Source organism: Pseudophryne corroboree, chromosome 4, assembly GCF_028390025.1.
Source record: "Pseudophryne corroboree isolate aPseCor3 chromosome 4, aPseCor3.hap2, whole genome shotgun sequence".
Classification (NCBI taxonomy): domain Eukaryota; kingdom Metazoa; phylum Chordata; class Amphibia; order Anura; family Myobatrachidae; genus Pseudophryne; species Pseudophryne corroboree.
In genome coordinates, this window is record NC_086447.1 from 461,372,791 (window position 1) to 461,387,011 (window position 14,221).

The 14,221-nt window shown below is 47.2% G+C and overlaps 1 protein-coding gene across 1 annotated transcript in view; it reads left to right on the plus strand.

Annotated features, from left to right (window-relative positions):
- Window positions 1-14,221, plus strand: part of KLHL32 (kelch like family member 32) — a 320,778-nt gene that overhangs the window by 267,048 nt on the left and 39,509 nt on the right. The window contains exon 8 of the mRNA XM_063917019.1: window positions 8,488-8,546. Within this exon, the coding sequence (XP_063773089.1) occupies window positions 8,488-8,546 (59 nt within the window). The remainder of the gene's footprint in view (window positions 1-8,487; window positions 8,547-14,221) is intronic.

Sequence of the window (14,221 nt, forward strand, 5' to 3'; positions counted from 1 at the left end):
GCATTCTCTGACAGCAAAACTGTGTAAGGGCATGCTGGGATATGTAGTTTCACCAGTGGCGTCCGGTGAGGTCAGTGGCTAGTGAGGCACTACAGCCATAATGTCCGCCGAATCCTTCCGATGACCCCTAGCCAATGCCCGCTACTGCCTGCTCATCATACTTGTGATAGATTGTACATTTTTATAGAAAAATAAAATAAAATTAGTGTTTGGGACTGGGAAGGGAGTGGGAGGAGGACATGAATGCAATTTTTTTGTCCAGGGCTTCCATTAACTTAATGGAGAAGGGTCTGAATGGGTAAAAAAAAAAAATGCGTGAGGTCCCCCCTCCTAAGTATAACCAGCCTCGGGCTCTTTGAGCCAGTCCTGGTTGTTTAAATACTGGGAACAAAATTGGACAGGTGTTCCCCGTATTTAGACAACCAGCACCGGGCTCTTAGTCCGGTCCTGGTTCCAAAAATACGGGGACAAAAGATGTAGGGGTCCCCCGTATTTTTAAAACCAGCACCGGGCTCCACTAGCCAGAGAGATAATGCCACAGCCGGGGGACACTTTTATGTAGGTCGCTGCGGCCGTGGCATTACCCCCCCAACTAGTCACCTCTGGCCGGGGTACCCTGGAGGAGTGGGCACCCCTTAAATCAAGGGGTCCCCCCCCTCCAGGCACCCAAGGGCCAGGGGTGAAGCCATAGGCTGTCCCCAGCACCCCTGGGCGGTAGGTGCTGGGCTGATAGCCATGTGTGTAAAAATAAGAATTTACTCACCGGTAATTCTATTTCTCGTAGTCCGTAGTGGATGCTGGGGACTCCGTAAGGACCATGGGAATAGACGGGCTCCGCAGGAGACTGGGCACTCTAAAAGAAAGATTAGGTACTATCTGGTGTGCACTGGCTCCTCCCTCTATGCCCCTCCTCCAGACCTCAGTTAGGGAAACTGTGCCCGGAAGAGCTGACACTACAAGGAAAGGATTTGGAATCCATGGTAAGACTCATACCAGCCACACCAATCACACCGTATAACTTGTGATAACCATACCCAGTTAACAGTATGAACAACAACTGAGCCTCAATCAACGGATGGCTCATAACAATAACCCTTTAGTAAGCAATAACTATATACACGTATTGCAGAAGAAGTCCGCACTTGGGACGGGCGCCCAGCATCCACTACGGACTACGAGAAATAGAATTACCGGTGAGTAAATTCTTATTTTCTCTGACGTCCTAGTGGATGCTGGGGACTCCGTAAGGACCATGGGGATTATACCAAAGCTCCCAAACGGGCAGGAGAGTGCGGACGACTCTGCAGCACCGAATGAGCAAACTCAAGGTCCTCCTCAGCCAGGGTATCAAACTTGTAGAACTTAGCAAATGTGTTTGAACCCGACCAAGTAGCAGCTCGGCAAAGCTGTAAAGCCGAGACCCCTCTGGCAGCCGCCCAAGAAGAGCCCACCTTCCTTGTGGAATGGGCTTTTACTGATTTTGGATGCGGCAATCCAGCCGCAGAGTGAGCCAGCTGAATCATGCTACAGATCCAGCGAGCAATAGTCTGCTTCGAAGCAGGAGTGCCAACCTTGTTGGCTGCATACAGATAAACAGCGAGTCAGACTTTCTGACTCCCGTCGTTCTGGAAACATAAATTTTCAAAGCCCGGACTACGTCCAGCAACTTGGAATCCTCCAAGTCCCTAGTAGCCGCAGGCACCACAATAGGTTGGTTCAAATGAAACGATGATACCACCTTAGGGAGAAATTGGGGACGAGTCCTCAATTCTGCCCTGTCCATATGGAAGATCAGATAGGGGCTTTTACATGACAAAGCCGCCAATTCTGACACACGCTTAGCCGAAGCTAAGGCCAATAGCATGACCACTTTCCACGTGAGATATTTTAGCTCCACGGTCTTAAGTGGCTCAAACCAGTGGGATTTCAGGAAACCCAACACAACGTTAAGATCCCAAGGTGCCACTGGTGGCACAAAAGGAGGCTGAATATGCAGCACTCCCTTTACAAACGTCTGAACCTCAGGCAGTGAAGCCAGTTCTTTTTGAAAGAAAACGGATAGGGCCGAGATCTGAACCTTTATGGAGCCTAATTTGAGGCCCATAGTCACACCTGACTGTAGGAAATGCAGAAAACGACCCAACTGGAAGTCCTCTGTAGGGGCCTTCCTGGCCTCACACCAAGCAACATATTTCCGCCATATGCGGTGATAATGCTTTGCTATCACATCCTTCCTAGCTCTTATCAGCGTAGGAATTACTTCATCCGGTATACCCTTTTCTGCTAGGATCCGGCGTTCAACCGCCATGCCGTCAAACGCAGCCGCGGTAAGTCTTGGAACAGACAGGGCCCCTGCTGCAACAGGTCCTGTCTGAGAGGCAGAGGCCATGGGTCCTCTGTGACCATCTCTTGAAGTTCTGGGTACCAAGTCCTTCTTGGCCACTCCTCTTTTTCTTACTATTCTCAGTACCTTGTGTATGAGAGGAAGAGGAGGAAACACATATACCGACTGGAACACCCACGGAATTACCAGTGCGTCCACAGCTATCGCCTGAGGGTCCCTTGACCTGGCGCAATATTTTTTTAGCTTTTTGTTTAGGCGGGACGCCATCATGTCCACCTGTGGCCGTTCCCACCGATTTGCAATCTGCTCGAAGACTTCTTGATGAAGTCCCCACTCTCCCGGGTGGAGGTCGTGCCTGCTGAGGAAATCTGCTTCCCAGTTGTCCACTCCCGGAATGAACACTGCTGACAGTGCTTGTACGTGATTCTCCGCCCAACGAAGAATCCTTGTGGCTTCCGCCATCGCCACCCTGCTTCTTGTGCCGCCCTGTTGGTTTACATGGGCGACTGCCGTGATGTTGTCTGATCAGCACTGGTTGGTCTCGAAGCAGGGGCTCCGCTTGACTCAGGGCGTTGTATATGGCCCTTAATTCCAGTATATTTATGTGCAGACGAGTCTCCTGACTTGACCACAGCCCCTGGAAGTTTCTTCCCTGAGTGACTGCCCCCCATCCGCGGAGGCTTGCATCCGTGGTCACCAGGACCCAGTCCTGTATGCCGAACCTGCGGCCCTCGAGAAGATGAGCACTCTGCAGCCACCACAGAAGAGACACCCTGGCCCTTGGGGACAGGGCGATCAGCCGATGCATTTGAAGATGCGATCCGGACCACTTGTCCAACAGATCCCACTGAAAGATCCTGGCATGGAACCTGCCGAAAGGAATGGCTTCGTATGACGCTACCATCTTTCCCAGGACTCGCGTGCAGTGATGCACCGACACCTGCTTTGGTTTCAGGAGATCCCTGACCATGGTCACTAACTCCTGAGCCTTCTCCTCTGGGAGAAATACCTTCTTCTGTTCTGTGTCCAGAATCATGCCCAGGAAGGGCAGACGCGTCGTAGGAATCAGCTGCGACTTTGGAATATTCAGAATCCAGCCGTGCCGTAGCAACACTTCCTGAGAGTGCGCTACGCTGACCAACAACTGCTCTCTGGACCTCGCCTTTATGAGGAGATCGTCCAAGTACGGCATAACTGTAACTCCTTGCTTCCGGAGAAGTACCATCATCTCCGCCATTACCTTGGTAAAGACTCTCGGTGCCGTGGATAGACCAAACGGCAACGTCTGGAATTGGTAATGACAGTCCTGTACCACAAACCTGAGGTACTCCTGGTGAGGCGGATAAATGGGGACATGCAAGTACGCATCCTTGATGTCCAGAGATACCATAAAATCCCCCTCTTCCAGGCTGGCTATGACCGCTCTGAGCGATTCCATTTTGAACTTGAACTTTTTCATGTAAATGTTCAAGGATTTTAAATTTAGAATGGGTCTTACCGAACCGTCCGGTTTCAGTACCACAAACAGTGTGGAATAGTAACCCCTTCCCTGCTGAAGGGGGGGTACCATTATTATCACTTGCTGGAGGTACAGCTTGTGAATAGCCGTCAGGACTATCTCCCTCCCCGTGGGAGAAGCTGGCAAGGCGGATTTTAGGTAACGGTGAGGGGGCGTCACTTCGAATTCCAGCTTGTATCCCTGAGATACAATTTGTATAGCCCAAGGATCCACTTGTGAGCGAACCCACTGGTTGCAGAAATTTCGGAGACGCGCCCCCACCGCTCCTGGCTCCGCCTGTGGAGACCCAGCGTCATGCGGTGGACTTAGTGGAAGCAGGGGAGGACTTTTGTTCCTGAGAACTGGCTGCATGGTGCAGCTTCTTTCCTCTACCCCTGCCTCTGGCAAGAAAGGATGCACCTCTGACTCTCTTGCTTTTTTGAGAACGAAAGGACTGCATTTGGTAATACGGTGCTTTCTTAGGCTGTGAGGAAACCTGTGGCAAGAAAGTCGACTTTCCAGCTGTCGCTGTGGATACGAGGTCCGAGAGACCGTCCCCAAACAATTCCTCACCCTTATAAGGCAAAACCTCCATGTGTTTTTTAGAGTCGGCATCCCCTGTACATTGCCGAGTCCATAAGACCCTCCTGGCAGAAATGGACATTGCATTTATTCGAGAGCCCAGCAGGCAAATGTCCCTCTGGGCATCCTGCATATATAAGACGACATCTCTAATATGGCTAAGTGTTAGCAATACGGTATCCCTGTCCAGGGTATCCAACCCCTCTGACAGAGTATCTGTCCATGCTGCAACAGCACTGCACATCCAAGCTGAAGCAATAGCCGGTCTCAGTAGAGTACCAGAGTGTGTATACACAGACTTCAAGATACTTTCCTGCTTCCTATCCGCAGGTTCCTTTAGGGCGGCCGTATCCTGAGACGGCAGGGCCACTCTTTTAGATAAGCGCGTCAGGGCCTTGTAAACCCAAGGGGAGGATTCCCAGCGTAACCTATCCGTTGGCGGGAAAGGGTACGCCATTAGTATTCTCTTGGGAATCACCACTTTCTTATCAGGGGAAGACCACGCTTCTTCACATAACTCATTTAATTCATGTGACGGGGGAAAAGTCACTGGCTGCTTTTTCTCCCCAAACATATGTACCCTCTTGTCAGGGACAGGGTCAGCCTCTGAAATGTGTAATACATTTTTCATTGCAATAATCATTAACGGATGGCCTTAGTCATTTTGGGCTGTAATAGTGCCTCATCCTCGTCGACGCTGGAGTCGGACTCCGTGTCGACATCTGTGTCAACCAACTGAGATAGTGGGCGTTTTTGAGACGCTGACGGCCTCTGAGGCACCTGGGCAGGCCCGGGTTGAGAGCCCGGCTGTCCCCCGGCAGCAACATAATCAAATGTCTTATGTAATGAGTTTACATTGTCATTTAAGACCTTCCACATATCCATCCAATCAGGTGTCGGCACCGACGGGGGCGACACCACATTTATCTGCACTTGCTCCGCCTCCACGTTACCCTCCTCATCAAACATGTCGACACAGCCGTACCGACACACAGCACACACACAGGGAATGCTCTGACTGAGGACAGGACCCTACAAGGTCTATGGGGAGACAGAGAAAGAGTATGCCAGCACACACCACAGCGCTATATACACAGGGATACACACTACCAGAAGTAAATTTAGGCAAAAGGTGTATTGATACAGCAGCTATTGGGAAAAATTTATGTGCCCCCCCTCTCTTTTTACCCTCTTAGTGCCAGGAGACTGCAGGGGAGAGCCTGGGGAGCGTCCTTCCAGCGGAGCTGTGAAGAGAAATGGCGCTGGTGTGCTGAGGAAGAAGGCCCCGCCCCCTCAGTGGCGGGCTTCTGTCCCGCTGTTTCTGACTAAAAAATGGCGGGGGTTTTACACATATACAGCCACAGACTGTATTATGTGTCTTTTTTATGCCAAAGGTATTCTTATTGCTGCCCAGGGCGCACCCCCCCCCCCCCCCCAGCGCCCTGCACCCTACAGTGACCGGAGTGTGTGGTGTGCAGTGGGAGCAATGGCGCACAGCTGCGGTGCTGTGCGCTACCTTAATGAAGACAGGAGTCTTCAGCCGCCGATTTCATCACCAACTTCTGATCTTCTGGCTCTGCGAGGGGGACGGCGGCGCGGCTCCGGGAACGGACGACCGAGGACCTTTGCCTGTGTTCGAACCCTCTGGAGCTAATGGTGTCCAGTAGCCTAAGAAGCGCAACCTAGCTGTGAACAGGTACGTTTGCTTCTCTCCCCTCGGTCCCACGTAGCAGTGAGTCTGTTGCCAGCAGATCTCACTGAAAATAAAAAACCTAACATTACTTTCTTTACTAGCAGGCTCAGGAGAGCCCACTAGGTGCATCCAGCTCTGGCCGGGCACAGATTCTAACTGGGGTCTGGAGGAGGGGCATAGAGGGAGGAGCCAGTGCACACCAGATAGTACCTAATCTTTCTTTTAGAGTGCCCAGTCTCCTGCGGAGCCCGTCTATTCCCATGGTCCTTACGGAGTCCCCAGCATCCACTAGGACGTCAGAGAAAAAGAATATTGTTTGTTGTCGTGGAACTACAAGGCCCAGCAATCCTCCCCCGCTTGCTGGTACTTGGAGAACCTCAAGTACCAGCAGGCGGGGAAATAACAGGCTCGCTGGTACCTGTAGTTCTACAACAAAAAAATACCCAAATAAAGACACAAACACACACACCGTGACAGTAAAATTTTATTAAAACACACTTACACACTCAAACATACTTACCTACATCCCACACCGGTCACGTCCACTTGTCAAGTAGAATCCAATAGGGGTACCTGTAAAAATGAGAGAGATTACTTACCTACATCCCACGCCGATCACGTCCACTTGTCCAGTAGAATCCAAAGGGGTAGAGGCACCTGTAAAAATGAACATTATACTGACAGGAGCAGGCGGAGGAGGACAGCCGCACGTACTGCACGGCCACCGCTGCTGCCTGTCAGGTGATCGGGAGGACGGAGCCAGAGGGGGAGGACGGGGGGAGAGCTGCACGCTCCGCAGGACCGCCGCTGCTGGTAGTGAGGTGAGCGGGAGCCGGAGGACGGGGGGGAGAGCCGCACACACTGAAGGCCCACTGCTACTCCCAGCTATCATTAACGCCGGGACCCGCCGCCTCCAGCGCCGCATGTGGGTGATTGAACAAGAGGATCCAGCCCTGGATCCGCTGTCCAATCACAGGTGCCTCGCTGACATGGGGGTGGTGTCCCTGTCAGTGAGGCACTTGGAACAGTGCCGCTTTCCCTATGTTTTTTCATGGGCTTTTACAGCCCAATGCTAGGCTCCGCCCCCCGCACTGTCCCCGTTCCCATTATCCACGGGAGGCACTACTATCAGGGCCTCCCAAAGTACTTTAAAGCAGTAAAATGATTAGGATTCAATAAAGAAGATACTTATGACACAGAATATGTGTCATAAGTATCTTCTTTTTATTATTTTAATAATTAATCACAGGGGAGGCACTGCCTCCCCTGACTGCACGTCCCTGAGTTTCACAACAGCTGGAGGGCCGCAGTTTGGACATGCCTGTATTAGAGTATAAAAAGGATGCGTGAAAGTAGTGTGCATGTATTACTTGAGTGGAAAAATTCATGTATTAAGAACAATATATAGTCATGCTAAATATTTTGATACCAGTGACTTTAGATGTGATTCCATGTCCTTCACCCACCTTGTGACACCTCTGATTTCATACATTGTAATACAAGTTGCTATAAATACTCAGTACGTCACTGTTCACAAATACTCCTATTTACAATTATACGCCATACATTTATTTATTAAGGAGTTTCTTAACAGGGTGATGTGCAGTAGTTTTAAATGTCTATCCATTTTGTATGACAGTATCTATTTTTTAGTCCAAATAAAGGGCCTGATTCAGAGATGTATGCTTTAGCTACAGCCACTGCGTTATGTGAAAATATGTAAAAGAAGCAGGAGGCATCTGTAGCAGACTGCACGCTTTTGTGATCCGCCGCTGCATCCGAAGACGCAGCACTGGATCATGTGTGTGAACAGTGGTTATCTGGGTATTCCTCAGGATGATTGGGAAGTTCAGGCTGCTGAAGCCACTGAAGCTGCTTTCAAGTACGCAGTCACTGGGCAACGTTGCTAGTCCCTGCACTCAAATGCCAGCAGCATGTCAATCAGCATTTAGAGCACTGTGAGCGACATCACAGCCACGGATCTGCACATGCGCAGTGTGGATTCTGTGTAGATCTAATAACACTGAAGATGTACGTGAACATTGAGTTTATGTACATCTCTGAATTACTGTAGGTCCAAAGACCTTGTAAAGCATTGACAAATCACTATAAGGTGTGGCAGAGCCGGCCCTAACCAATATGATGCCCTAGGCAAGATTTTGGCTGGTGTCCCCTAGCACCACCGCTAGTTCTGCAGGATATGCCTGGCATGAGTCAGGTGGCAGCTCTGCTAATGTTGGGGAGCCTTTTGTTTATGAAAATGCATCTTATTTGCTTTAATATGTGGCTAGGATGCAGGTGGGGGGGGGAAGGTCAGGTTACATATTGTCATTTCAGAGCCTGACATATTCTGAAACATTTTTATTTCAGGTGGGGTGACTAACACAGCACAGTACCAGAACAGACTAATGGTATATGATCCAAACCAGGTAAGTTATAACATGGTCATTTATTTAAGACTCTACGGGATAAACATTGCAAAACTGTGAAACTGCAATACTATTCAAAACATAACACAATGAATAGTTTCACGCTGAGAAGTGGCAGCTTTTTTAAGATGCCGCATGGTACATTCTAATCTCTTTTAAACCTGAATTACATTCTCTGTAAATCAATAGTGGAGTTAGCTGTGGAACCCTACATTGATACAGATCTCTCCCGCAAACAGCAATTGAAGTTTCCCCTACTACTTTAGACCTCACAGCAATTTAGAGTTCCCCTGCAGGTTGTAGGCAATGTCTAAAAAGCGGCCTGAACAGTGCATTATTCTGATGGTGCTCAGGGATATGTCACTTTTTTTTTTTTAGAACTAGTTCTGGAAACAAGTATTGTAGAAATCAGTGAAATTATTTCAGAAATGAACGAAATAAACATCTGACAGTATGGAAGATACTATACATTTTTTTATCAACTTGTAACTTTAGGTGAGAGCCTGTACCTTTTTTCAAAGAAAAAAAGTACTAGTTCTGAATGTATAGTCTGTGCAGTGGACGTTAAAGGTCATTTACAAACTGCTAAATATGGGGGTGCATGGGGAAAAAAATGATCAACAATATGCTGCTTGCCCTTTCAAATGAGACTTCTCCACTCTTTTATGTACATTTAAAGAATCAAGTCCTTTAAAAATAAGCTTATCGTGCATCTGGCTGCATAATTGTATGTCAGCTCGCACTCAGCAATTAATGCCCATCTGCTGAGCTTCTTTTATCAGAAGATGTAAAATTCTGAAACCCAGCCGATGCCACCTTGGCTTATAAATCTATGACTTCTCCGTAAAATATGTGTACCCCATGAACACATTTGTACATAAAAAAGTTGTATTTGCTCTTAACTCTAAACGGAGTCAACATTATTTAACTACATTGAGCTTCCAATGAGTGTGCAGACCTAAATATTTGTAAAAAGAATATAATATACCTAGGGCCTGATTCAGTCACATCAATGCCGATGTTCACATAGTTAAGCAAATATTTGCTACTGTATGCACAAAAATCTCTAAAAACCTCTACAGCGCATGCATTATGCAGTGTGTACACACAAAAGCGCTGTTGCGATTGAAATGCACTCTATCAGAAATGTCTTAGGAAAGTGTCTGTTCTTGACCATCCTCAATATAGTCAATACCTTTGGAATTTTTGTCTATGTTCTAATGCACGCAGAATTTAGCTGTACAGTACCTCTTAGAATTAACTAGTAAAAGTTGTTTGTATTGTTTAAATTTATCACCTAAATGTAACTATTTTGAGCTTTGGAGTATACAGCTCATAGTGTGCGCACTCACTGAGTGCTTTCCCTTCCTCTTCAATTGTAATAACTAGATTGTATTTGACACAAGAGAGCCTTGGATGTATCCCATCTGGCCCCATTGATTTATTTACTTTCAGCTTTCAGAGTTCTGTTAGGACTTTCTCCTCTAAATGTACTGGTTTAATTTTCCTGAACATACCTGCAACTTAACTGTGGCCCCTTCCCCTCTCTTTCAGTAGTGAATACTGAGCAAAAATAATTATTAAGATGATCTATTACATTGTCTCCCAGTCTCTGTTTGAAGTCTTATTATTCCGTCTATTGTTTTTTTCCTTTCACTTATACAGTATACCTAAAAAATGTTTTGCCTCCTTTACCCAGTGACTGGACCATTTTCTCCTCAGCTTGTTCCTTTGCACATCTGATTACCTTATACCCCATTTCCACTAGTAGCACGGGTCGCAGCCGTGTCGCCTGACACGGCTGCGACCCGTGCTACAGCCCCCTTTCAGACAGCGCTCCCCAACCCGGCATATTGCCAGGTTGGTGACGCTGCTAGTGACGCGGCAGGGAGATCACATGATCTCCCAGCGCCACCCTTCCATACACTGTGAACGGGAGCCGTGTCACCTCGACATGGCTCCCGTTCACACTAGACAGCTAACGGCTAGCTACCCGGGTACGATTCCCGGATTACTTGATCCAGGAATTTTCCAGGGGGGCCCTTTTCCACTAGGGAAAAACACGGGTAAATGCGCGCCCCCGCGCATTTACCCATGTTTTAAGGAGCTAGTGGAAAAGGGGTATAAGTCTCCTTCTGTCTAACAAGATATATCTCTTTGTCTTCCTTATTTTGTGTCAGCTTATATTTCCTAAAAGCCATCTTTTTTGCTTTCACAATACTTGCTACTTCTCTCGCAAACCACACTGGCTTCTTTTCCTTGTGTTTTTCTTAACACTTTTGATGCAAAGGTCTATTACCTTTAATATTGCACTTTTTAATATCTCCCACCTCTCCTGCACTCCTTCCAAGTTCCTCCACTCTGCCAAAGAATCTCTTACACATTTTACCATCATTACAAAATCATCCTTCCTAAAATCTAACACCTTTGTTTTTGTATGGGAGTCAGTCTGTCTTTATGCTGAATCATACTGCTTGATGATCACTGGATCCCAGGTTTTCACCCACTTTTATGTCAGATATTCTGTCTCAATTTGTAAGTATTAAGTCTAATATCGCATATTTCCGAGTGGGCTCCTTCACCAATTGGTGGAGGGATGCTCCCTGCAAGGAATTCAAAATGTCCCTACTTCTAGTGGAACTAGCAACAGACACCTCCCAGTTTATGAGGAAGATTAAAGTCTCCATGATTATCACCTCTCCTTTTAATGCCATTTTAGTGATGTCCTGCAATAGGTTCTTGTCCAGTTCCTCTTCCTGACCTGTATATCACCCCAATACGAAGAATCAACTTCTCCCTTGTTTCTATGGTCACCCAAAGGGCCTCAGTTTTTTCATCAATAATTTGCGATGGCGGTTGTCACTGGAGAAAAATCTTGTAAGGGTTGAAGCTTAGCAGTGTTAAACGGAATGTAAGGTTTGCCTCGGGTCTGCAACATAATCTGTTCCTCTTTGAAACTAAGGAAATTAATAAAGACATAAATAAAGACATCTTGTGGTAGTTCGTTGTCCCTAGGTTTAGGATGCAGGGCCCAATGGGCTTTTTCCATTAGGAGAGTGTAAGAACCAAGTTCAGGAAGGAGACTAACACACAGGATTTACAAGTAAAATTCTAGATTATCAAGTGTAACCAGTGATGGATTTTACCTAGGGGCTGTGGGACTGCAACCATCCCACCACCCCCCAGTAAAAATCCGCCACTGGTCCATCCTTTCCTAGTGAACGCCAATTCCAACACTCCGACCTGCACCCCCTCTTTTCCCTGATTGCCTTCCTGTGTCCTCTCTACTTGGCGCAGGCACAGCAGGGAGGAGTTAGTTGTGCAATGGCTTCCTATTGAAAGCTCTGCCTGCTACTTAGACAGACATGGCTGGCAGTCTCAGGGGAGAAAGCCTCCTCCCCTTTGGGACTGACAGTCTGCAGTGTGATTAGAACAGTAAGAGCTGCTAGCAGGAAACACGCACTGTGCTGATACGCTGTCAGTACTATGGTTCTCGGGGCTGCACACTCTGCAGCCCTAGAAGCTGTTGTACGCCAGCTGACTCAGCGAGCTAGCTAAAGGTTCTTGTACATATGGGTGTATTTTTTCTTCCCTTCATTAGATTTACTTGGCGCTGGCTACAGCTGCAGCAAGAGCAGCCCCTGGGCTGTTAATGGTAGGGACCACCACTGCGTTTAACGGACTCCACAAGGGTTCTGATGTGAGCATTCTTGCGCCTTTTACGATTTTCTTTATCCTCATTCTTGGGTTTAAGTTCCTCTAGCTTGTTGTTGGTGTGGTCCAGATCTGATAGCTTCCTGTTGCTATCTGTGCAAGCGTTCTTGGCAAGATTCCAATTTTGTGGTTCGTGCTGCATGGGAGGAAATATCAGATTTAATGAAGGAAATTGCTTTGTACAAATTAAGTTCAAGGGATTCCTTTAGGTTACTGTTGAGGGACTTAATGGCAAGAAAGTTATCCTCAGTAGACAGGGCAGGACTGGCAGAATCTTCTGGGTCCACAGACTCCTGCTGTAAAGGTTGGTAGTCATGTATTAATCACTTGCCTGGCACGGTCACATCAGATTTCATATGCAACCACACCAGCAAGTGCTTTATCTGACCTGGTCGCACAGGATATGACCAGTCAGATAAACAGCGTGTGCAGCAGCAAGAGAAACTTCCCTCTGCTTCTGCTCTCAGGAGGTACCGGAAGATCCCTCTGCCTTCCCACACCCTCCTTCAGTGTTTGCCATGCTGCCGATCACTGCTGGTTGGTCAACACGGTAGGATCCCCCACCCAGCAGTTGCAGACAATAGCAGCCATTGGGGAAGTGTAAAGTAGCACCCCCCAATGTGGCGGTTGTCCACGCTGTTAAAACTGAAGTTGCGATGGTCGTGATGTTCCCGTTGTTCTGATGTTTTGGAATTTTTTTTAAACAAATATATAAAAAAACAAGACCTTTTTTTTTTAAACTAAAATCATTTTGGTGTCCTTCACCTAATTCACTCATAATCTCCCCCCTATCCCCCTGACAATTTCTGAGTGGTAAAAAAAAATATCATCAGTTAAGTGGTTAAAGCACATTTATCGGTCTTGGGTAAATGATGGGTGATCATTAACTTTAGCACTAAATCAATGCATATTGGTAGGGTAAAAGTACAATGTGAGTTGAGAAAACATCTTAATTTAAGTGAGATTAAAAACCTACAGGCTCTTTTGGGGGCCCCTGTTCTGGTTATGTGATTTTTAATACATTTTGCCAAAGCCTACTTTCTTATTGCTGCGAATCAGGTCTAAAACCCCATAATTAATAAATATGCCCCTATGAAGCCACTGACAGTTAGGCTACATCGGTGTTGCAGCCAAGCTCCAGAGGTGAACAGGAGAAATTATAATTACGGCAGCGGCTATTGGCGGTCACCCAACTGTGACTGTATACAAATGGGACTACAAAGTTCTTCCCTTTTGTACATCTGAATCCATACATGTTGAAATACCGATTGCTGCGTCTTTATATGCACCATTGAAACTTGCAATAGCCCTACAGCACATGCAGTGTCTACTTCCAAGTATGGTCTCCTATGTAAGCGGTTGAGCATCTGTGTACTCAACCAGTTTTACAGACACGCCTGCGCCACTCCCATAACTTGGAACATCTCCGTACGTGTGCTAAGACACCTCCCTGTCAACACCCAGGAAAGCCAACCACATTTTCTATACACTTCTCCATCGGACAGAGGACCAGATGTACTAAGCCTTGAAAAGTGATAAAGTTCACGGTGATAAAGTACCAGCCAACCAGCTCATTTTTCAAATCTAGCCTGTGACATGGTCGTTAGGAGCTGATTGGCTGGTACTTAATCAACGTGAAATGTATCACTTTTTAAGGCTTGGTTCATCTCCCCCTCTCAGAATCAGGACACAAGCGCAGTTTGACTAGATGTATACGCAGTAGCAAAGAATTGTTTCTCTGCATCCTACATTGGCAGTGTATCCACCTCTGAATCAGGCACATTATGTTATCTATGTGCTATGTGCATCTGCTTCTCGGGTGTGGTCTATGTCGACATTCATCAAGCCAACACTATAATATCGGCAATCCAATTATATCCCCACTGTACAGTCCACACATATCTTCTCTTCCTTTACTTTCCCTTCTTCCTGACCCCAGTTCATAATTGCTGTGTGCCCAT